Source organism: Bombus affinis, chromosome 14 (genome assembly GCF_024516045.1).
Source record: "Bombus affinis isolate iyBomAffi1 chromosome 14, iyBomAffi1.2, whole genome shotgun sequence".
Classification (NCBI taxonomy): domain Eukaryota; kingdom Metazoa; phylum Arthropoda; class Insecta; order Hymenoptera; family Apidae; genus Bombus; species Bombus affinis.
Window position 1 is genome coordinate 595321 of NC_066357.1, and position 24642 is coordinate 619962.

Genomic DNA, 24642 nt, shown 5'->3' on the forward strand with positions numbered 1-24642 from the left:
TGATTGCTGCGTTTGCTATTGGCTGCCGACTAGTGATAATCGAATGTCACTAGTCGAGTATTTACTGCCTCGTACCGTTGAACCACGGTTACATATACGACTATGCGTTGGACAGACAGTTTTTAGCGATCGCTACATGTAAAGCTACCAATAGAACGTGACTCTGACTTGGTCTATATTCATCGCATACTCGAGTTTACATATTTCCGCATAAAGTTAGCATATCGTGTAAATAAAATATTCATTTTATGAAATGTTTATTATATATATACAATCTTTTCGGTGTTTAAATTTATAAGACTCAATTTAATACTATATTAATTTATTAATTTAATATCACAATAATTTAGTAATAATACACACAGCAACAATTAATGTAAGTTTTGAACACTGTGATGAAGATATATTTGGTAGGGAAAATTTGGATCCTGAAAACAGTGTAAAATTTGTCATTTTAAAAAATAAACTTGTATACTTATTTTGTATAGAATATGAGTTATTACTTTTATCATTTGGATCTTGATTTCCACATTGACGATAACCTAATGTTGCTTTTCGTTTTGTTGGAACATATCCTGGAATATACAAACTAGGTGTGTCTAATCGTCCAGTTGATATAAGTTTATTAAAATCTTGTTCTAAGGTGCTAGCAATTGGACCTAGATATGTAATTATAAAACATTATTATATATATTCAAGAAATTCCTACAAATTGTATATTTTTTTGATTACCCCTAAAATGCATTAAAAACTGAATGCATGCTCCACTATGTAAAATTTTCGTTTTCCTAGTATCTATGGATAACATCCAATCTGGAACACCTATAATTTTTCTTACATCTTCTAGAAATTGTGCCCTATAGTAAAAAAGTTGTAAAGATATTTGTACATGAAATTTATGATAAAATAACATGCCGCATGTGTACTTACACTACGAAGCGTGGTGGTTTTCTTATATTTGTATACTTCACAATGTCGTTATCAGGTTCAATGTTAGCACATGCAAATCTGTCAGTCCCAAAATTTTTGTCAAAAATAACAATAGATCTTCCCATTGCAGATACTGTTCCTGCTAATGGGAAATTTGAGTCTGTAAAAATTTGTCTTTGAAGTCCTATATCGATAGGACCCAATCGACCTGATATATCTCCTACATAACATCTAAGTGGTAAATCAGAACCACATTCTTGTCTGTACAGATCATCCTGTGAAATAAAATTACTTTTATGAAAGTAAACAATGGCATGTTAAGACAGAAATTTTATATGGTTCTGATTAATATTACATTTAAAGGATCTGCTAACTGTGTAAAGTAGGGATTCCATATATATCCACCAGCTACACATCTAGTATCCTTTACTTGAACAGCTGCATCTACTCCAACAGGGTTTACATATATCGCCCAATTGTGGTTTCTTGTCTACAGTAATATATTTTTATATAATTTTAAATATATTAAATCTCTTTTTAAATGTTTTTATTAAGCATTTTATGTACTCACAATATTACGATCGTGTTTTCCAGGATGTCGTAATTTTATTTCAATTACCGTTTCACTTTGACTACCATCATGGTGAATAAGTTGTGTCTGTAATTATTAGTGTTAAATCATATTTTATATTTTGATATTATTTAAATTTATAATACCATTCTTATATAGCCATATGCAAAACCTTGTGGATGATGAAAAGATGCAATTGCTCTTAATTCTCTAGCCTCAGATGGCGAATATCCCCTTTCTATAGTTGAACATGCCCATCTCAAAGAAAAGAATTGTTAGAGGATATATATATATATATGTGTGTGTGTGTGTGTGTGTGTGTGTGTGTCTGCATATAATTTAAATATTAATATAGATACCTTAAATTTTTTTGCTTTTTGTGAATCACTATACTTCGACCTAGTATACTATTTAGTCCAAATAAAGGAAGTATTGTATCATTGAAAGTTTTCATATATTTTTTTCTATTTTCTAAAGTGCCAAACTTTCCACTGAGATCACCCATTTCATACTGATCAGTTGTTCCTTCTCCTGCAGATAACGTGTTACTTACATTGATACCAAATGGATTCCAATGTCCATATAGGGATGTACTTTCACATGGAAATTCTAAATCTTGCTCAATTGGAGTCTAAAATACATAAACTTTCATGAAAATAAATAAAAAATATAAACAAATTTTATTAAATTTCTGTTACCATATGTATGTGATATCCACTCATTTTTCCATCTAGACCATCAAGATTTAGTTCTATATTTGTGATATCATATTCATTTTGTTGTAAGAATTCTAATTTTCCTCTTAGCGAAATTGTTTCTCCATTTCCAAACCAGTCTCTTGCTACTGCTTTGCGATGGTATGTTTCACTAATTCTATATAGAATAATTGATATTTTAGTTATGTTCATAATAAAATTTATTAGAAATATTTCATATGAAGTCTACAAAATTACATTGAACATGCTAGTCTTTCTCCTCTTGCACGAGGTCCATGGTCATCATATATCACTAAACTTTTACCTAATATACTATGGGGACCTGACAAAGGTAACATTGTATCCGTGAAGAGTCTTCGTGTTAATAGGGTCCCATAAAGCTTTTTGCCAGCAATGTTGATTGTACTATGTCTTGTTAGGTCACCCACACGATATAATGATGCTTCTGACATTGAACAATATTCACTAGGATTTGAATTCCATTCTACCTGGTAAATTTAAGAGTAATATTTTTAGGAGAGAGCAATTGTATTATAAATAGAAAACAAGCATATTAGTGTTATTTTATTAATTACTGTACCTTATAAGGATTATAAGGTTCACCAGCACTTAAACATCTGCCTGTCCAGTTATAATAATCTTTGCCTGGTGGATTATCATGAACCATCCACCTAAATATTTAATATTAAATTAGATGGTATTGACACACACACACACACACACACACACACATACATATATAATGGTTTTTTTCTAGCAAAAAATTTGAAAAACGTTATACCTGTGTAATTCTGAATTATTTAAAGCGTTACCATCTGCATGAACTAAATTTTCTATTATAATGGTAGTATCCATTTGAGGGTCATTTTTAGGTTGACGGAAAATTATTTTCCCAACAATGGGATATCTGTATATTACTTGTGCAGTTACCATTGGTATTTGTCCAATATTATCTGGTAAATAAAGATTCAAGGTACCGCAGATCCATGGTACGGTGCTCTTATTATCAGTTTCATTATATCTGAGGAGCAACGTGTAATCGTTTTTAATAAGTAAGGATGAAAATAAAGCGGTAATTATAAAAAGTGAGCGTAAATAAGTACTTATGAAGAACAAGGCTTCTGTGAATTACACTATGTGTTCCTGAGAGTGGAAGGTATGTATCCCAATAAATTCCATTAAGTTTGGCACTCCCTGGTAAGATATCATAATGATACGATCCTTCTTTACGACCTTGAAGTTTCCCAGAAAGATCACCAATAGCATATTGATCTTGAGTTCCAAGCCCTGAGTTTCATAATTATTTAGGTATTGTTGAACGAACAAACTAGGCTAAAGTAACGATTTAACTTGTTTACCTGCTGGTGGTACATCCATTATATTGATATTACTTGGATTATACATTTTCTTAGTTGTTTCGCATACTTTGGCAAAGTTATTCGAAGCTTTTATTGGATCTGGAGGTAGTTCATGAATATTGTATGACTTTATCTTAGTAGCATAGCGTAATCTCGTTCCTAAATCATTGATTGGTGTCAATGATACGTTAACCCATGTTGGATCGAATGGAGTCACTTGAGATAAGGATACATCTCCTTTGATACCGTGAGAATTAATTAAAGTTCTAAATGGTTAAAAAATATAGGAAAAGATAATTTGATAAACATGTATAAATAAAATGGATAAAAGTTTTTCGTAATAATAAGTTTCACTTACTTGGCAAGGATAGGTTTTCTATGATTAATCTTACTGCAATGTAAAATGGAGTCATCATGTTTCGGATGAAATATGACTAAATATAATTGACGATGTGGTCCGAGTAAATCAGTAGAAGGTAGTAGAGACAACTTTGAATCTTTGTATACGGTTTTATATTCGTTACGATGATTTACAGCTACTTTTATCTTGCCTAAACGTGCATCGATATCACCAATCGCTTTGCCATTGCCCGCGTTATCAGGATCAAAGACAGTTTGTAAAATATTGCAACTTGATTTGTCTGAATGATAAACATTAAATAAAAGTAAATCATTGTTTTGCAAATCCGATATATCTTATAAAAAAAGTTGTACCTTTACTGATGTCAAAAATGTCCGTCACATAAATTTTCCAATAATGTTCTGTGTACTTTGTACCTTGCAATTTTTTGTTATTAACATGATACAAATTTACATAAATTATTGTATCACTAATATTATCACCACCGTGACCACCCAGCCATCGAAACCATACGCTTCCCGCTATAGTTTCGAGAAAACGTGCTTCCGCAAATTTCTCTACATTCTTTTCTAGTACCTAAGAACGTTCGGAGAATTGCAATATTTTCGAAACAAACTTTACATTTTATATTTTAAAAATTACCGTTATCGAAGCACAAATGGTTCTGGATGAATATGTGTCTTGGAATATTAGACCTTTGCCCCATAAACCCATTTCTCCGGTTAAACTTATGCCCGAAATTTCCACTGATCCTGTTTCATTTCCAGGCATATCGAGTGGTCCAACAAGTTCCGTTAAGTCGATAATGCTACATGTTTATAGTAGTGATTTTTAAATAAAACGTGTGACAGCGATATATGGGAAACAAATTTTTCCAAACAAGAAAAACACCTCTCTCCAATATGTTGTCTACTGCATCTATCGTCTATACGTGTGTAATCAACAGGAAACTGAGTAACTGACCAAAGCCATTGTTGGTCTGGATATTGAAGAGTAGTTTGAAGTGAAAATCGAATTCTTACGGACGTTTCTGTGACTTTTTCGAATCGAATTTCTCCGTGAAGACCGCCAGAAGAAATATATGCGGCAAGACGCAGTGACAAGCCAATGGTAACTATAGAGAAATAAACAAATAATTTATTAATTTAAATCAATTAATGATAAATTAGTTTATTTTTCGATTATTCTATTACTGTGGTCATTTATATGTTTTTTTAACAGCATTAAATGCATCTTTTAAAGCTTTAAGAAAGATTTAACGATGATTAACAATATTAAATGCTAAAAATACGTATTTCCTTTTTATATGGACAAGTTTCACTCACCATAATTTAGTAAAAAGATCCACCACATTTTGTTAGATCATAAGATAACACTTAAAATACGTTTTTTTTTAGAGTAATTTAAATCTTAATATTATTTTAACATAAAAATTTGTGATCTAGGCCATACTACGTCAAGCTGTTACCTTACAATGAAAACCAGTCAAGGCAAGGTTGTCTGTACTTTCTTATTTCTCCGAGCAGTTGTGGTGGGAGTGTTGTGTGGTCGTGAATAAGAAAAATGGTACGTAACTTTCTTATCGAGCAAGTATACAAAGTCATAGCGATTTGTATGGATACTTCATAAAAGATTATTATAATATATACATGTTACATTATAATCATGATTAATTAATAAATTTCTGTATGTATAAATTTATTGTATAAAATAAATGAAACAGAAAAATAATTTTAATTCTATTATTCGTGTAGCTCAGTAGAAAAGCGATAAATATGAATATTTTCCCAAAAATAAAATAAATATATCTGGAGGATTTTATTATGCATTATATTGTAGTACGTATTAGTAATGTATATCTGGCAATGTCCCAAAATATAATGACATAATATGGACATAATCTCAGTGACATAATTCGGCACATTGAAATAAGAGAAATAAATTCTAGGAACATATTTGTAATACGACTATGTGTCTAAGTAATAGCTGTATTTCCAGTGTATCGGTTGTTCATCAGTCTTCATAGAATGTTTAATCATACGTTGACTCGTCATTCAAAATTGCTAGATATTTACTGTCAATCTTCTCGAATACATTGGAGTACCTGATCAGCATCTCTCGGTGCGTTACAAATTAAAAATTTTGGATATCTTTACAAAATAAAAGTATAGAATTTGGGTATAGATGTGATTAGCTGAGTAATATTTTTGGGTTTAAGCTATCTTCCTCGTTAACTTGTGATGCGTCAATATTTCATTAAATGCTGAATTTGATGGAAGCGAGCGAGCTTCGTTATATGACACTTATAGCGATCTTAAGCCAGGCTCTAATATTAAGTCGAGTCATATAAATAATTAACAATTAATTCTATCATACTACTTTGTTATCGAAAGTACGATAGTGGTAAATAATCTTTTGCACATCAGATATCAATTGTTTTTAATTTCCTTTATGACAATTCAGTTTCATGACAATTGAAATAAACTAAACTCGATAAATATCAAAGATACAGGGTTTATTAACCATTTGAATTCCTGTAATACGTATATAAGAAAGGGGAATAATGAAATATACAGTATACCTTAATGTTTTCTGATCTCAAATATCGGACAGTTATTTTTAGTAACCACGTGCGTTGGTCATCCCGGTGCACAAACCGGAAATTCATGTTACTTCTGAAATGGATAATCCTTAAACATTTTCTCTTACTATCGTATTTCATTTATTATTGTAATTTTTTCTTAGACAATTTTCATCTCACAATTTTTACAACCATCATCGATACATGATAGACATATTTGCTATTATATTGCGCATAATATGAGTTAAATATAACTGCGAGCATACAAATTTTGCAAATATTTAGCAGAACTTTTAAATATTAACACCACAATTTTTAGTTTGCGAGTTACAAATTTTTCAGAAATCATATTTTGTAAGCGTTGTATCGTATGTAATAATCGAATAGATAATAAGAGTTAAATTAGTTTAAACTATGATAATTTCTTTGATTTGTGACGGTGGAATCAGGACAGTCTACTACCGTTTTTGTACGATCGATGACTGCAAAAATGGTAACAGAAGATTTCTTCGATGCTTGATGTATGCAGGGCTAATCAGGGTTACGGAAGGCGCAAGGCCGGGGCACCGTCATAATCACTTTCCGAAGATCCTTGACTCACATTCTCGTTCTGAGAAGTAAATCTTAGCTGCGAAAAAGGGCTGTAAGGTGTTGGTCGTCAGTACAATCCTCGGCAAACTGTTTTAGTCGAAACATCGAAAGGGTTGCTATTTTGAGGCAGCTCGCACTAAATATGGTCAGATAGGCGTTGGCGTTATACCCGGGCAAAGCACCCCTGCTCAAGCACCAGCCATGTAGTGGGGGAGATCCACCAAAGTTACTTAGACAAGTTCACTTCTATGATTCGGACAGTTGGTTCGTTGTGACCATCTCGTACCATCCTCTTACAAAACAACTGTAGCCATGGTAAGTAAGCGCCGAGTACACCATGATACCATCGTGATTTCGGATTCAGGCGATCAGGAAATATGCGAAAAGTTCTGTTCGTTGAATTTCTTCTATATAGTGGGATATATAGAAAGAAACGGAATGCCGAATATCGTACACGTGATTAGTGGTGGAAACATGTTTGACCTGTTGTACGAGGGTAAATTTCGATGAGAGATCGATGAATTAAATAAATTGTGTCTAAATTGTACGCCTGGTGAATGAATTCGTCAAAGTGCAGAACTTGCACCAAACATCGCGTATTTGTGTTAATGAAGTGTAAACAGTGATCTTCGTTAGATTTTTGGCTGTTAGCCATTCCGTACTTGGACCTTATTATTTGCTTGCCATCCTGTGTGTTCAAATTGTTACATGTACTTTTGGATTTTAATAAATCTTTGCGATCTTTTAATCTATGAAATTCCTAATCGGATTCTTAATTTTTGGATTTCTTAATAATTGGAATTTAATGGTGTATCTAAATTAATGGACTTTAGATTTAATTGAATTTTGTTTATGCAAAAATCTGTACTATCAAATTTCATTTAATTTCCATGTGTACTTGTTAGATATATTATAAAAGTAAAAATAAAGATAAAAGTATTACGTAACCAAATAGTAATTCGAGAGGCTGTACGGGATAAACGGTCTATATTTGTCCTGGCTTCTTTTCAACTATACCGTACGTGATAGAAGGATCCTATTTTTAACTCTTATGAGTAACGCCCTCCGAATTTTCTTCGATGTTATCCAAGCTAGCTTACTGCCAGCTAAATATAGTAATAACGATAATTCTTTATTTCCGCATATCTTTCGGCTTTACGATGATTTCCAGTCAATTAATTATTAGATAATAATTTGCAAGATATTTATTTATTTATCACTTAGTTTCTGTTCTTTGCAAGCAATTTATATTAAATATTTTACCAAACCCACTCTTTTGCTTGTTTCATATTTTAAATAAATTGAAATATTCATTTTTACGAAAATAATACGACGAAAAGGACTTTTCTACGATTTATTGCAGACTAGGCGCTTTTAAATTCGACGTTTCGTTTATAATAATTAAATATTGGAGAATACTTAACTTTTTGGTAAAATGAGTATTTTAACACTCGAGGAATCGTGAGTTACACTTGTACAGACGCTAAACGGTGCGGAAGAGTAAGCGGAAGTTTGGCTGAAATTTTTATATTTTTATATTCTCGTTTCGTTTCAATAAAAATTACGTCGGATTATTGTAGGCGGATAAAGAGAAGAAGAAGAAGACGAAAAAGAAGGAAGAGGCAGCGCCTGCTCCTGCACCAGAACCAGAACCAGCACCTGCACCAGCAGAAGAAAAGCCACCAACTCCTACCGGTACCCCTAAAGAATCTGGTTCGACTAGAGCAAGTAGTCGGGGCAGCCGCAAAGCTAAACGCACTGGATCCAGCGTGTTTTCTATGTTTACTCAGAAACAAGTTGCCGAATTTAAAGAGGTACGTTCAAATGCCGTTTCAACGATATACGAGTAATTATCCAAAAATTTGCCATCGTACAGCGAACTATACAGTGAAACTCCATTATCAAATGCTTGCTGCATCAGTTACCGCAGTTTCTGCGAAGAGAAACGAGATATCTCGCTGTATATCGTTCTATGGTAAAGATAAATGAAACGTATTATTTAATAAGTTGGTCGTAACGTTGATTGAATCATTTTCGAATAAATAAAATTAAAATTATAGTGTTGAAGAGTATGAGTTGCAATTATTATTTGGATGTACTTATGTGTATTTCATTTTGTTCCATCAGGCATTCCAGCTTATGGATCATGATAAGGATGGTGTAATTGGGAAGAACGACCTTCGTGCCACTTTTGACAATGTCGGTCGTTTGGTTACCGATAAAGAACTTGATGATATGCTAGGTGAAGCCCCTGGTCCTATCAACTTTACCCAGTTACTCAACTTGTTCGCAACTCGCATGTCGGGATCAGGTATCAACATATAAATTTACCAGATGATACGATTAGTCCCTCTTTGCCAGTTTATATATGTATATTAAATTAATCGCAATTTCTTCTATTTCAGGTTCCGACGACGATGAAACCGTAATTGCTGCGTTCAATACCTTCGACGTAAACGGAAAGATTGATGGTGAAAGGTAAGCGATAAGACCTATTGGTATTGTAAGATTATTCATTTCTCGGAAAAAAAGGATAGAGAAAGGAGTAGAAAATTAAAAAATCCCATGAAATATATCGAAATATCTCGGAAAAGAAGTTGAGCAGCTTTCTAAAATTATGAAAATTATTCGTTTTCCTTTCGTCATAGATTGAGGCACGCTTTGATGACATATGGTGACAAATTCACCGCGAAGGAGGTCAATGATGCTTATGATAATATGTACATTGATGACAAGGGATTTATCGATACGCAAAGCCTTATCGCAATGTTAACTGGTGCGGGAGACGAAGAGGAGGAGTAACTTTAAGTGATCTTCAGCATTAAAAATGTCTGTTAAAAAAACTCTGTTCATTGAAAACAAAGTCTCGTATTAGCGTTAGGTCTGTTTTATCCATTTCCAAGTGACGAAATTTGATTGAAAAGCGAACACGAATTATTTACTTTTCATTGTTTCTTGACGATATAGCTTTTCAGAGGAAATTCTTTTAAAGATGCAAGTTTCAAAGATCGTGAGAAATAGCAGATTAGGTTCTTGGAAGTGGAAACAGCCCTTCTGCCGAAAAACGAGGCTTTGACTCTCCATATTATTGTTCATATAATAAAATTACTTTAAAACTTTACAATGATCTTCCTAATTTTGATCCGTCACAAATATCAACAGCAGGAATAGGTAAAAATAATAGAAATTTGCAATATCATTTGTTTGTTAAACATTATAAATCTTCTTCTTCCAAAGTTTTTCAAAGATTTTAAACAATTTTAAACGAAAAGCGATTTTATATAACTCATCGAATTAGAGAATAATTCTAAGATCTATATACCAAGTATTATTGCGTTCTTTGCATTTTGTATACTTGTAAAAAGAATAAAATGATGTTTATTAGTAACATATATTGAATAAGATGTAATTATTCATAACTCTGCACATAAAAATATGTCATATTAAATTGTAAATTTTATTTAATATTGTCTAAATATTATAATTCCGCCAGATGAAATTGTGAGTTGTGCAACGTCGTGATTTGGTCTAAAATTAATCTTTTTATTTCAAAGAAGATAATGGTTTTGTTCGTACGATGTTTTTCTGCTTTAAGTTTGGCACTGTATCAAATTACATACGTGCCGATGACAATATAGCGAACTAAATTTAACTTATAAACACGTTCACAATTATATCGAATACAAGGAATGGAATCTATCGTTGTATAATTCGCAATGAATAATCTATTGTAGTACTATTGTTCAATTTGAAATTCGAAGATTATAGAGAGTTTTGGGGATTCGAAAATTTCCGCGGTTTATTAAAATTATTCATACTTGTTCTTTCTATTTAACTTTATTACTATCTTGTTACAAATCTTCTGGACGCATTATAATTTACGTATTTTATGTAATCAAATTTCTTCTAACCATTTATTTTAATATTTTATAGATTTCATAGATTTGTGATAATAACATTTTTAAATCAAAAGGAATAAATTTTTCGCTTTGAACATTACTTAAACGTGTACGCCTATAAAATGAAAACTGGAGAAATTATTCTATGTATCCACGGTTCGCTGTTTTAGTATAGTGAAATATGACATTGCGGAGCTCATAATCTGTGACACGAAGGAAATATGCTGTTATTAATTAATATAGAAAACGACGAGAATCATTAATAAATACCTTGGTGAAAGTTTCCAGGGATATAGGAAAGAAGCCACAAGCGGTGAGATAACAGGCTCGTCTCGACCTCATAAGTACGAGTTGCAAATCCTTTCGTGCCATTTCTCCAAACTTGTCCATTGGTAAAAATATCCATGGTGTAGCATACGCAGCATTAGCAGTGTTCATGCTTTCTTGTACTAGGGCATTACAACTGTACGTGAAGATCCATAGCTGACATATGTTAGTCGTTAAGAAAGATACGAGAGAAATGCGCCATGAAAGTGACAGCTTCACCTGTGCATCGTGATGCATTACGAGCGTAAATTTTACAGTAACAACGACGAGATATTTAATTTGTTCAAATCGAATATCTCGTTTTAAACAAGAAGTATAAACCAGTAACGTTGAATTTGTAATATACTAACCAGAAGCGCTTGATATCCGACGAAACAAATCAATATGCTAAACGTTAACACTTGTCCGAGTATAATTACTGTAAATATCTCTTCGAGCGTGGTACAGAATCCAATGAGAGCTTGATGCTGTTGAATGCATTTTTTAAATATGGCGTAAAATTCACCCGAAGAATCCAGGTTTGTATCTTGATCAAATTTAACTTTGTCTTTCAGGCTTAACACATTGGCTATTCTGTATTGTAATATGCGAAACTGACTAGCTACATGTAAGCACATAATGCAAAATATATTGTCGACGCAAAGATAACATACGCCAACCTGATACAAAGTCAAAGCCTGTACGCACGTAATAATTACAATATTATTTACAAATACATGAAATCGCCTAAGACTTTTATGTAAAACAGAAATAATATTGTACCTGTATCAAGTACGTCATTTCATAATATGGCGAGACATTCAATGGTAGGTCCAAGTACATATGGAATATAGGTACCCTATCTGACTCGTTCTTCCCGATATTTGCTAAAATCAGATTGTCGATGAATTAACTTTTTTCTTAGAAACAAACCCATTTAAATCAGAAAATTGATAGACTGACATATTAGTGGCCTGAAGATGTAACTAAAGATAGTAGATTGAGAGAGAAATGAGAAGACGCAGACGAAGTAGATGCACATTCGTTTCGCATCTGCTAGGACCGATTTTTCATATTGATTGTAGTTGAAATGCCAGAAATTCTTCTGCATATACATGACTAAATAAAGAAACTTTTTCTTATGTATAAATATAATTAACAATTTAAATAGATCCATGAATAGTCCCAAACTATTGCACGCGATATAAGTGCTGACCTGAAACATTAAAATTAAGAAAGTTACAAGCATTATGTAAAACTCTCGATATACTTACGCTAAAATCTCCCCAAGAGAAATAAAGACCCCTCAATTGCATCCACATATTAAAGATAATTGCGAGAACAGTATACGTCACTAAGGCATTTCTGAACCATTTCTCAACGAGGTTAGTGCTTAACCACAAGCCGACGATCTTTAGATAGAAAACTGCTACACTGAAAGAAACGTCTTTATGATATTTCAAGCTCATATTGGATTTCAAACGATCAGATACACCGATTCGGAATTTATAGGGGAGTCGGTCTATTAATTATCGAAAAGTTTCGAAAGCAATTGCATCGATATATCGTGCCTTTGATCTCCCAATCGTCCTCTATCCTCATTCGTACGCCTTATATTTTGCGTAATGCATGCGATCAACCAGTTATGCATGATTTAAAACTCACAATGGGGCTGAGTGGTGGGTGGCAGTTGGATGTGGCGACGAGGAAGTAGAAGATTAATATATGTATGCAGTTTGATGAAGAACGTTGACTTCTTGTGTGTTGTTTTAAGAATAGAAGATTTGATTTTGAAAGAGTTCATTAATTTGGTGATAGTGAAAAATCTGTGAATATTTTTATTGCTAATTGAGGAATACGAATGCGTATACAAACACATATGGGTTAATAGATAATTGATACTCTTATTTATTCATTGAAAATTCACGTGTAATGTACAGCAACGAATTGCTGTATCTACTTACGTCTATACACTATGTACACCGTTATAGAATTAACATGTATTATGGAATGGCTTCTATACGTTTTAGCAACGTAAAGTACGATGCTGCAATACTTAAAACCTGTATCGTGCTAGATGCGTTTGCCTACGAATGTCAAAGATAATATAAGTCTACCTATCTAAGAACCAACATACGTATATATGCGCTATTATAATATATTTTATTATCTTTTTAAATCTATCGAGCAACTTATTTGTCTTATTTTTCTAAAACTTTTTGTTAAAAAGTTCGTGCCCGTTTACTTTTACATTTTTATGTTTTTTTCATACGTTTTTTAGTTCTATATATTTAATAGTTAACGTTGGCATACTATTATACGTAGTACATATACATAATACGCAGTACATGAACAGGATTGATGAATTATGCATGATTCCTGGATTAAGAGACCCTCTGTGAAATCGAACCACTGTCAACAGCTGTGCTGCTTTGGGAAAGGGAAACTTTGCATGTTAAACGTAGCATGTAAGACAAGGTAGTTGTAATTTTCATCAAATTTTTAGGAAGGCAGGGAATAAGATCTATAGCGAAAGAACAGTGATCTTTTGATACATTAGAAACGCAGCGTACCAATTGAGAAGGGAGAAAATGAGGATAACGGATCGACTTGTGCTATGATCTCTGTGATACGATCAATTTTAAATTCAATTACTTTGTCGATTAACGAGATAAATTCCTTACATTTCGTACACTTTAATACAATAGTATACTGTTAAAATGAAATGAATTTTCAGTTAAGAACTTGTTTCGTTTTCTTTTTCTTTATATTGTGACGCAACTGTAAGATATCACGATATAACTATAGGTATTCTTATCATGTGCAAGAAAAACATTTAATATGTTTTGATACGGTCAGGTCATGTACATGTAATATATCTAATGGAAGCTGATAGGTAATATCTGATATTTGATTAATTTTTATTGTTACAGAATTCCAGTTCTTTTCAATCAATTTAATTTATAATTTATAGGGACGAACACTGATCTCTATACAAGGCTATGTACGACACTATTTACACTATGTACGATTAACACTGTCACGATTAACATATGTCACGGAGTCTCACGCTGTCTCAGCAGTGTAAAATATGATGCGGCTGTACTTAGTACCTGCAAAAGACGAAATGCACGAGTGACTTTAGTTTCACGATATTTTTCAAAGAAAATGAAGCATGAGCGATGTATTCAAGAAATTCAATCGTGTTTTAATGTTTAAAGCTTGGACGTTGCGGCCATATGTATACCGATAGATCTAAGTTTCCAGTCTTACAGTGTTACTTACGCTAGTGTATGTTTCTAGAGATACAACGAAGAAACCTTTGCCTGTTAAGCAACAAGGTATGTGCGATCGCAGGATAATCAGAGTCAAATCTTTTCGCATCATTCTTCCGCTTGTGGACATTGGCAATACTAGCCAAGGTCCTTTGTACGCTGCAGTGGCTATGCTTGCACTTTCTCGTATGATACAGTCACAGCTGTAAGTGAACATCAACAATTGGCATAGGCATGCCAATATGTGACAAATGAAAATCACGCGTATCGAGGTAGATGCGTCTGCCTGTAAAAAGATATTATAATACATTCGTACATTATTGTAATAACGTTATTCACTATTGTTAAAACATAAACATAAGTAATAATGATAACTGTAAATGACGCTGATAGTACTACTACTACTGACTACTGATAGTAGTAGAAGTATTGTAGGTAGTAATAATATTAGAAATTCAAAACTCATTACCTCGGATTTTTGTATTGATCGCAGAAATCTTCTATCTAAAAGATATAAATGCATATAAAAATTAGTCATTCGTATTAACGCGCTATACTAACCATAAGCACCTGATATCCATCGAGGCAAATTAACAAGCTGAACATCAATACTTGCTCCAGAATAATCAAACTAAATACTTCCTCTAATTTCCCGCAATACGCAATAAGCGCCTGATGTTGCCGTATATATTTTTTGAAAATGCTATAACATTCATTCGCAAGGCACGATGATCCCGTATTTAATATTTTATCTCCACTTTGTTTCACTTTGTCCATTAAATCTGGCATGTTCGCGATTCTATATTGCAATACTCGAAATTGACCAGCCACGTGTAAATTCATGATGCATAAGAAGTTATCGAAACAAAAGTAACTTATTCCAATATGATATAAAGATAAAACCTATGAGTTTCAATCAAAGTAATATTATTCAATACGATGGGAACTTTTTAGAGTTAAGATTATACGATAATACAATATATCGATAATATGACAATACCTGTAGAACGAATATTATTTCATAGTATGGTGTTACGGTGAGTGGCAAGTCAATCCACATGTTGAATGGAAGCACCCTGTCTGATTCGTTTCTTCCAATATTTGCTGAAACAGATGTTTAAGTAACTTGTTTCTTAATATACATATACATATACGCATATATGCGTATAATAACGGTAAAATATTCAGTAACTTTGTACGAGGCAAAACGTGTACAATAACGTAAATTTTTATTTAACGTAATCATACAAACACTTCGTATTTTAATAAGAATAAGGGTTTTCAAATTAGATTATATTTTTATCCGTTTTGATTAGTCGACTTACCAACAAGTGGGTTAATAATATAAGAGGCAACAGTGGCCAGAGTGAAAAGTGTAAAGAAACAAATGAAAAATGTACATTTTCGTTTACAACTGATTACAATTTTTCTTTCGTAATCGTTGTAATTTCCATGCAAAAATTTTCGTTGCAGGTAAAATATTAAACGAAAAAAATCTTCTTTATGCGCAAGCAAAACGAGTATCTTGATAAACGGCATCGTTAACGACAATATATTGCATGCAGCGAAAAGGCAGGCCTATGAAAAGTCGATGTAAGATGTTAGAAATAGGATCGCTTAAAGACAGAAGTGCCTATTATTTCTAGCGAGTATATTTGTTTGCTACAATAAATAATGCATGCATTTACTACAGTAACGTAATCACGAAAGTTTTCAGATTACACTTTATTTATATTATATAATGCAATTTAAATGTACTTACAGCAATACACAATTTATTTATATAAAAGAAATGATATTAATTTATTATCGATAGACTTACACTAAAATCGCCCCACGAGTAATACATATCCGTGGTTTGCAACCACATGGCGAAGATGATCGCGACCAACGTGTAACCCACCGTAATATCCCTAATGCGTTGCTCGGATCGTTCGGTCGCCATCCATAATCCTACGAGCTTCATAAAAATCGACGTCAATCTAACAGATATATCGTCAGTCTTGATAAAACTCATCGTATTCCTAATAACCGGCTGCTATTGTACGTTCGAATATTGAACTCGTGCATTCGTACACACTTTGCATTGATTGTTCCAATGTATCGGAGACGATCAATCGCTTTGATCTAGCCGCGTCTTTATTAAGTGATTGCTCGCTTCATATTTATTTCATATTACCATCCATAGCCGATAATTTAGTAGAATGATAATAGAACAAAGAAAAATAGGAAGAGAAGAGAAGAAGAAGAAAGGGAGTAAAAGATATTGATGATACACGAGGCGAATAATGTATGGATTGGACTGATGCGTTATGCATGATTACGAGAACCGTTCGGCATACAGCTACGTCGCTTTACAAAAGGAAAATTTAACAATAGCTTAGTAAATTATAGCATGCAATTTAAGAAAATTGCAATTTACTTTGACTTTGTCGAAAGGTGGAGGATATAGCGAAAGGAGAATAACTCTTTTGTGAGTTGAAGTTACATTAGTAATAGATTGGTCTGTGATGTGATAAAATGAATTGAAAAATGATTTTTCTTGTATTTCTGGATACTTTGCAAATAAATGAAATTTTACGATCACATTACAAGGTATTTAGTAATTGTAATTGTCTGAGATTCTGTACATGAAAAGATAATCTTTATTTCTGTCTTCTTTTTTAAAAAACCTATACGTACGATTTTTTCCTATAATCATCCAGATAATCTAAGCGCTTTGTGTCCACTGACTTAATCGGAAACGTTTGTTATTAATTATGTTTCATTTTTGGTTACGTTGTTACTTAACAATGTAAAATATGACATTGCGGTACTCAAAATCTGTAAAAAGTACACATGTATTTTAAACATCGTGGATTGTTTTCACATTCGTACATTTCTCGTTACCAATCGTAAGAAAGAAAAAAGAGGAAGAAAAGATTGACGTTGGGTAATCGAGGAAGACCATAACGTACTGTGTTTCTTATAGGTATTGTACCGACCTTAGTATAAGTTTCCAGCGACACAGGAAAAAATCCATTTGCGGTCAAACAACAGACTCGCCTGGACCGCTCTATTGTCATTATCAAATCGTTTCGAAGCATCTTTCCATGTTTGTTCATTGGCATAATCGTCCACAGCGCTGAATATGCTCCTATAGCAACGTTATCACTGTGTTCTATTACATCATCGCAGCTATAGGTGAACATAAACAATAAGGACAACGCGCCAATTAGGAGAAAGACGAAAATGGAACGTCTTGCAGAGTTAGTATTAGCCTAAGAAAAAGTAACATTTGAAAGAGAAAATATGCTTTTATCGGAACATTGAAATTCTTTTCTGCGAGAAGAATTCTATGTACGATAGAACTCTTCTATATACATAGGTTATGTTTATTTTTATATTTTATAATAATGATAATAAAGATGAATCGCTGAAAGTTCATTTCTGAATTATGTACAAGCATTCACAGTGAACGCGTTTTAAACACGTGAAATACTAACCAATAACACTTGATAACCAAACAGGCAAATTAACACGCTAAATACCAGCACCTGTATAAGTATAATCACCGTATACACGTTTTCTAGCGTATTGTAATAATTGATCAGTGCTTGATGTTGTCGAACGTACTTCCTAAATGTCTCGTAAGTTCTGTGTACATGCTTCGTCAGTATCGACATTTTATCTTGCTCGCTTATCTGATATTTTATGTTACACAGTTCTGAAAATCTATATCGAAGTATGCGAAATTGACCGCCTAAGTGTATGGCCATGACGCAGAAAACATTATCGAAGCAGAAGTAGCAGATTCCTATATAAGATAGACTCATAATCTGCAAGAAAGAAAAATCGTTCCCTTTTATATAATTTGTTGTAGAAATTTAGCGCTGCTTATCGAATATTCAGTAATTTCAATATATGTATTTATATCGTAGTAACGAGATGAATCTCACTGTTGTCTATTTTTTTAGGTTGATTGCAAATATATCAAACTGTTAGAGATTTATTTCGGTACGAATAAAATTTATTATATAGCAAATAAGTACAAACATAAAGACAAGCGATTAAATTACTAGTTACTAGGAAAATGCGAAAATTTAAAATACCTGTGCAAAAAATATTAGTTCATAGTAAGGAGATTGTGACAAAATACCTATCCACATATTAAATGGAAGTTCCCTTGTGGATTCATTGTTTCCAATTTGTGCTGCAATAAATGCGTGAATGATTCTTTGCTTTCGTATGCGTTATAGGATTTAAATATCGTGTACACTTTAAATAAAAAGGTTTCTGGTTCTTGCATATTTTAACCTACCAATAAACGGCGTGGATATATAAGATAGTATAGCACATATTCCAATGGTGGTAACGCTAGAGATAAAAAAGGCGCAAATCTTTCTGCAATTATTCAAAATTTCTTTCTCGTGAAAATCGTATTTAACAGCCAAAAAATGTTGTTCCATGTACACGACGAGATTCATAAATTCCTTTTTGTGCACCACTATAACGCATACTTTGACTAAGGTCAGTATCAAACTCATAGTATTGGCAAGAGCATAAAGCGTATCCTAAAATTAATAATTTGAAGTAATAAGATATAGCAAAAAATATCGTTAATCGAATGAATAATTAAGCAGTTAATTTACAGGAAAATGGAATTACAATATTAGTCTATAAAAATGATAATTATTTTAAAGTAAATATTAACTATGGATTAGTGATTAAAATATTGATTAATTAAACTTCTATTCTAACATATTATTTCCCTACGAATTCTCATCGTTAAATTTTTGGAATACTGCCACTGTCTGTAGAGTCGATTGATCGATTATACAATAAATATGAAACGACCGAATATACTCACGCCATTGTAGAACCAAGTAAAATACAAATCTCTGCTCAAGACGATCATGCCAAATATCAAATTCCAAATTGTGTAGGTGAATATAATTTTCATCCGGCGTTCATCCGCGGGATCATTAGCTATCCATAGGCCAATGTGCCTTAAGAAGAAAGCCGACAATCTCATCGATATGTCCAACTCTTGTTCCGTTTGCATGTTCGTTCCGTTTGATCGTCAACCGTGTAAAGCTGTCACTTACGTATCATATGAAACTCTGTAACAATAGTTGCTTCGCGTTTTTAATTTCTTGCTGTTTGTTTATTCTCTCTTCTTATTTTTTGCTTTTAATCTATTTGTCAGGGAAATGTTACGAATGACGCGAAACGTAGGAACGATCATAATCTTTTACTGGAGATCGAAAAAGAAAATAACAGGTTCACCATGTATTTGATTGACGATGGACGTCTGTTGCGTTATTTATGGGGGCCGGCGCGTATTATGGATCATTATTTCCTGGACTGAAGGTTCAAGCGAGGTATTATATAATGCGGCGCTAGACGTCGTTCGCTTTTTATGAAATTAGTGGTAAAATGGAAAATGCTTTGTTTTTGTGTTTTGTTGCTACAAAAAAAGGAAGAATGAAAATGATGAAATCGGAATTATTTGATATTATTGCACTGTGGTTATTATGAAAAATTGTTTCTTTCCTTTGTGTTATCTACGTATGCAGTTGTGTAATATGTGTGTAAGATTGCGCGAAGTCTTGTGTGTAATACAAAATACTTACCTCAATTTCGGACGATTACAATATGAAACGTTATTAACTACAATATGTACAACAATGTACATTATACAATGCATACTTAGATTTATTTGGTAATGAAATATCTCTTTAATTTTATTCTTTATTTTAACGAAAACATATGTAACTATTGTCTGAAATTAAATTCTCCCGCATACATTTTATGTGTATCGGAAACTGTTGTCAGTAGTTATGTATCGCCCGCGTGATTTCTCAATAATGTAAAGTATGACACCGCAGAACTTAGAATCTGTAAAAACAAAGGAACTATTAAGATATTGTTGTATCTTTTTAATAAAATCTGATATAATAATAATTGTACTTTCATGTGAAAAAATCAACTGTTATTTACGAACCGCGTCATTAGATAATTTATACATGTATGCGGACTATTTCCTCGAATATATGCTGCAGTATATCCCATATTCTTTTTCTACATATGAAGAAAAAGTTGATATCTTACAAAGAACTACCATAGGGTTTATAATTAATCGTTGTTTTAAAAGTTTACTTACTTTAGAGATAACGCGATTTATTTGGAAGAATAAAAGGCCACGTTAGATATTCCCGTTTTTACTTCAGTAAATTAATTTTTTTGTATCGTTTTTGAGAAATTGATTCGTAATATGCATAAACTGCAACGGTTCCTTTACGTAACGTCTCAGTAAGGGAAAGCATGATACCGCGATGCTCAAAATCTATAAGGGGAACAAGTAACATTAATTTTGTTGAACATCGTAACTATCTCGGGGAGAGAAATTTCCTAGAAATAAAATTGTTTGGTAGAAAACATAACGTTTGATATTATTATATCAGATTTGGGAATTTACATTTCACGCTACTTTCATTCGTCACACTGTTTCCGAAATGTATTAGTTTAATTATTGTACAACAGAAATTAATTGATTTCTTTCTAAAACAACATATACATATGTATTTTCTCTAATATAGAATAATTTCTATTCATGTATGTTACATCGTTATTAATGAAATAAAGCACCGAAATGTTTATAGGATATTCTAACAATACATCTAGACGAATAACGTTTTCCTTTTGAGGTTTCTGCGACAAAAGGACTAAATCGATAGCTATAAGATGTACACAATATTGCTTACTCCTGTATATGTTTCCAGCGACACAGCGAAGAATCCACAGGCAGTCAAGCAACAGGGTGCTCTAGATCTCATCATGACGAACATCAAATCTTTGCGTAACATTTTTCCATATTTGTCCATCGGCAGGGGCGACCATGAACTCTTGTAAGTAGCGTTCATCACACATTCGCTCTCTTGTATCAAGCAATTGCAACTGTACGTGAACATTAATAGTTGACACATACAACCCATTACATGAAATATGAAAGTAAGACGTTTTATTCGAGCAATTTCTTCCTGCAGAAGAGATAATTAAATTAAAACAACGAATAAAGAAAAAGCTGTTATTAGTATAATTTCTCTTCTTTTCGTAAGAATATTGTTTAATTTTTTAAGAAATAAAAGGATAATTATTATATGTTATGTTGCAGTGGAAGGAACAAAATTAATATAAAAAATGTAATAAAAGTAAATGAAATACGACGATGAAACGCGATTGCTACTAACCATAAGTATCAAATATCCATCGAGGCAAATTAATAAGCTGAAGAGTGTCACCTGCACGAGTGCTATTACACTGAACACATTCTCGAGTTTATTACAATATTCAATGAGCATTTGATGTTGTTTGACGTAAGTTTTAAACGTTGCATATTTATCTACAGTGTACGATTCCAAAGTTGTATAATGTTCGCGGTCATTTATATCGCACATATTTGAAAATCTATATTGCAAAATACGAAATTGACTAGCAGTGTGCAGATTTATAACGAATAAAAGATTGTCGAAGCAATGGTAGCATGTACCAACTAGGCACGCGCTAAAAATCTATAAAAACGAACATAATGATTAAACGATCCAAAATATCGTACGATTTCTAGATTAAAATACAATAGCTAAAAAGTATTTTTTACAATGATCTTATATGAATAATTTTTTCTACCTGTATTACGAAGACTATTTCAAAATACGGTGACAACATTAATGAATCGTCGAGCCACATATTAAACGGATGTATTCTATCTGATTCATTCTTACCATAGTTTACTGAAAAACATATCAACACATCTCTTTGTTAGTTGTTATAATTCCAATTTGATATAATAACAATATCGACAAAATAATTCCTTAAGAATATGTTTTGCGTCAGCGTTTTAATTTGTACTGAAAAATTTTCATATTTTTCGCAGATTGATTACGTAAATGTCTCACCCAAAATAGGTCTTAGTATGAAGTTGGCGACTGTTCCCTGAGCAAAAAAGGCGAAGGAGCAAACGAGAAAAGTACAAACACGTTTAGAGGTATTTATAATCATTTGCTCGTGAGAATCATAATTCGAATGCCAAAAGTTTGTTTTCGCGTAATTAATTAAATAAAGCAGTTCGTCGTTATGTATAAATATGACAAAGGTCTTGAGTAGAACTAAAACGATAGTTACAACGTTGCACGCGGTGTAAATAGTATCCTGTAATAAAAGTATTCAGCAATCAAACTTAGAAGCCATTTTTTTACGGTATTATTAGTTGAAAATTTGCTTTAGTCTATATTTGTTTCATTACTCACCTCAAAATTTCCCCAAGTAAAGTACAAATCCCTCAACTCGATCGTGATGGCAACGAAGATAAAAAATACTGTATTCGACATGGCGATGTTCCTCCAACGTTTATCGGCATAATTATTCGTCAGCCAAAAACCAACGAATTTCATGTAGAAACTTGTGACGGTGATAGACAGATCTTTGACTTCCTTCGAGCTCATCTTGAGTCTTCGACGATGGAGTACTCATTTTTCGATTCTATCGAAAGCCTCTAATTTGCTTATCATCGATATCTATAGTGACTGATACAGTGATACGATATTACTTTGATCCCTTGATCGCTTTTGACTTGATTATCTGGCTCGTTTTGCATATTATACTTCCCGGACAACTGGTTATTCTGAACGTCATTGCAATTGCTGTTCCATCGTGTGAAAAGGGAAAGCAGCGTCGGATCGATAAATTGTGTATTATTCCACGGAGACGTCGAATGTTCAGACGTGAGGATAACGTGTATTATAATACACGTGTGACTGTTTAGATGATTTATTTCATGGAAACTTTTGAAGAACGTTGTGTAATCGAGTTCCACCCTTTGAATTCGTTTTTGAGCACAAGAACTTGTCATTTTTATTTTTATTTGTGTTTTAGTGATTTAGTTATGTTAATTGTGTTATGTCAATGTTAAATGATATATGACAGTGCCTTGAAGCTTATAACGCATGTTTTCCTTCATCAGCAGAATTAATTGGCAAGTACTTTCCTTTTTTCATTTATCACCCATTAATTAATTATATATTCTTAGTGTGACATGTTTTAATAACAAGCTACAGATTAGTACTTGCGGAAGGTGAATTTACGCGAAGACATATTTATGGAATGAAATAGAGAATGGTAGAGGTAATATTAATCGTATTATCATATTATCGTATTAAATAAAAGTATTTTTAAAATCCTTCCGTTTATTGCTATATTTCTTTATTCCAGAGAAATAGTCTGTTATTTATTATCAAAATGTATAGAATAGTATTGTAGTTAGGCTTCGTCGTTAGTATTGCAAATTCGCGCGAAAGAATTGATCTTCTTGTAAAATAGATAAAACGATTAAGTTGTTCCGGTTAAAATGTAAATATAAAATCGTTTGTCATTGATATTTTTGACAAGAAAGGCTTAAGTTTTGTTTAAAGCAACCAAATCTTAACATGAACGAAGAATCGAATAAATGAGATAGTCCAAGAAAAATATACAGTTGCTCCCATTAATATTCACGCCTTAAATATACACACCTTAAAATAGTATAACTTTTTAAAGAACGGATCAGACGGTTTGATATTTTTTGAGAAGTTAGAAGGGCTAGTTTGCTAGATGACGTGCAAAAAATTTTTGAGAATCTTGCGAAATTAATCCGAATCACGAAGAAAAAGGTGAGATCGCTTTTTACAACATTTTTATCTGGTTCTGAAAATTTGAATCAATGAAAATTTAAATAATATATTTCGAAGATTTATGTCTATTATATATAAGGAATTCTTCGATAATATTGTAATTGCCGAAAAAGGACCTTTCGATATCTGTACGGTCGTCATCCATACCATTTGGGGCAGGTCCTCCTTGATGCACCGGAAAGCTCCATGGACCACCACAGTTTTCGAAACAAGACTACGCGAGCTCGGCATTTCCGAATTTACAGCCTATGCGACTGCCTTGAATTCGTCTTTAGTATTTTCTTGCATAAGAAATTAATAAAAACCGACATTTATTATTTTCTCTGAGGTCTCGACCAATCGTAACT

The 24642-nt window shown here is 32.6% G+C and overlaps 6 protein-coding genes and 1 long non-coding RNA gene across 11 annotated transcripts; 2 read left to right on the top strand and 5 right to left on the bottom strand.

Annotated features, from left to right (window-relative positions):
• Nucleotides 1-305: 305 nt before the first annotated feature.
• Nucleotides 306-5409, bottom strand: LOC126924112 (uncharacterized). Of its 2 annotated transcripts, XM_050738237.1 has the most exons (19): nucleotides 5262-5409; nucleotides 4828-5050; nucleotides 4579-4744; nucleotides 4290-4512; nucleotides 3934-4216; nucleotides 3576-3841; nucleotides 3321-3504; nucleotides 2999-3238; nucleotides 2798-2888; nucleotides 2455-2705; nucleotides 2200-2374; nucleotides 1861-2132; nucleotides 1648-1759; nucleotides 1502-1588; nucleotides 1286-1420; nucleotides 931-1205; nucleotides 733-857; nucleotides 504-659; nucleotides 306-428 (listed from the first exon to the last, which is right to left on the bottom strand). In XM_050738237.1, exons 1-19 carry the CDS (start codon nucleotides 5287-5289, stop codon nucleotides 337-339), a joined length of 3384 nt encoding a protein of 1127 aa, XP_050594194.1. In that variant the 5' UTR covers nucleotides 5290-5409; the 3' UTR covers nucleotides 306-336. The 2 variants fall into 2 exon arrangements, with proteins under 2 accessions (XP_050594194.1, XP_050594193.1); XM_050738236.1 differs by having other exon boundaries at nucleotides 306-659.
• Nucleotides 489-5667, top strand: LOC126924150 (uncharacterized). Its single transcript, XR_007713425.1, has 5 exons — nucleotides 489-593; nucleotides 1061-1425; nucleotides 3090-3373; nucleotides 4704-5046; nucleotides 5382-5667. It is a non-coding gene; the product is annotated as an uncharacterized LOC126924150 (long non-coding RNA).
• Nucleotides 5668-7276: 1609 nt separating this feature from the next.
• Nucleotides 7277-10232, top strand: LOC126924144 (myosin regulatory light chain 2). The gene is made up of 5 exons (XM_050738315.1): nucleotides 7277-7423; nucleotides 8689-8922; nucleotides 9236-9419; nucleotides 9514-9586; nucleotides 9757-10232. Exons 1-5 carry the CDS (start codon nucleotides 7421-7423, stop codon nucleotides 9908-9910), a joined length of 648 nt encoding a protein of 215 aa, XP_050594272.1. The 5' UTR covers nucleotides 7277-7420; the 3' UTR covers nucleotides 9911-10232.
• Nucleotides 10233-10926: 694 nt separating this feature from the next.
• On the bottom strand, nucleotides 10927-13372 carry LOC126924136 (odorant receptor 13a-like). 3 transcript variants are annotated; one of them, XM_050738301.1, is made up of 7 exons: nucleotides 13278-13372; nucleotides 12588-12747; nucleotides 12277-12529; nucleotides 12097-12200; nucleotides 11685-12011; nucleotides 11278-11553; nucleotides 10927-11210 (listed from the first exon to the last, which is right to left on the bottom strand). In XM_050738301.1, the coding sequence occupies exons 2-7, from the start codon at nucleotides 12633-12635 to the stop codon at nucleotides 11151-11153; spliced, it is 1068 nt and encodes a 355-aa protein (XP_050594258.1). In that variant the 5' UTR covers nucleotides 12636-12747; nucleotides 13278-13372; the 3' UTR covers nucleotides 10927-11150. The 3 variants fall into 3 exon arrangements, with proteins under 3 accessions (XP_050594258.1, XP_050594257.1, XP_050594256.1); XM_050738300.1 differs by lacking the exon at nucleotides 13278-13372 and adding an exon at nucleotides 12979-13073; XM_050738299.1 differs by lacking the exon at nucleotides 13278-13372 and having other exon boundaries at nucleotides 12588-12948.
• Nucleotides 13373-14215: 843 nt separating this feature from the next.
• Nucleotides 14216-17128, bottom strand: LOC126924149 (odorant receptor 13a-like). The gene is made up of 6 exons (XM_050738323.1): nucleotides 16411-17128; nucleotides 15914-16166; nucleotides 15589-15692; nucleotides 15150-15491; nucleotides 14599-14874; nucleotides 14216-14426 (listed from the first exon to the last, which is right to left on the bottom strand). Exons 1-6 carry the CDS (start codon nucleotides 16603-16605, stop codon nucleotides 14370-14372), a joined length of 1227 nt encoding a protein of 408 aa, XP_050594280.1. The 5' UTR covers nucleotides 16606-17128; the 3' UTR covers nucleotides 14216-14369.
• Nucleotides 17129-17209: 81 nt separating this feature from the next.
• LOC126924132 (odorant receptor 4-like) lies at nucleotides 17210-19648 on the bottom strand. 2 transcript variants are annotated; one of them, XM_050738290.1, is made up of 6 exons: nucleotides 19438-19648; nucleotides 18889-19141; nucleotides 18680-18780; nucleotides 18074-18406; nucleotides 17573-17848; nucleotides 17210-17411 (listed from the first exon to the last, which is right to left on the bottom strand). In XM_050738290.1, exons 1-6 carry the CDS (start codon nucleotides 19630-19632, stop codon nucleotides 17346-17348), a joined length of 1224 nt encoding a protein of 407 aa, XP_050594247.1. In that variant the 5' UTR covers nucleotides 19633-19648; the 3' UTR covers nucleotides 17210-17345. The 2 variants fall into 2 exon arrangements, with proteins under 2 accessions (XP_050594247.1, XP_050594246.1); XM_050738289.1 differs by lacking the exon at nucleotides 17210-17411 and having other exon boundaries at nucleotides 17427-17848.
• A 612-nt stretch (nucleotides 19649-20260) lies between these two features.
• Nucleotides 20261-23761, bottom strand: LOC126924142 (odorant receptor 13a-like). The gene is made up of 5 exons (XM_050738313.1): nucleotides 22877-23761; nucleotides 22257-22778; nucleotides 21821-22141; nucleotides 21335-21610; nucleotides 20261-20468 (listed from the first exon to the last, which is right to left on the bottom strand). The coding sequence occupies exons 2-5, from the start codon at nucleotides 22314-22316 to the stop codon at nucleotides 20409-20411; spliced, it is 717 nt and encodes a 238-aa protein (XP_050594270.1). The 5' UTR covers nucleotides 22317-22778; nucleotides 22877-23761; the 3' UTR covers nucleotides 20261-20408.
• Between the last annotated feature and the right edge of the window lie 881 nt (nucleotides 23762-24642).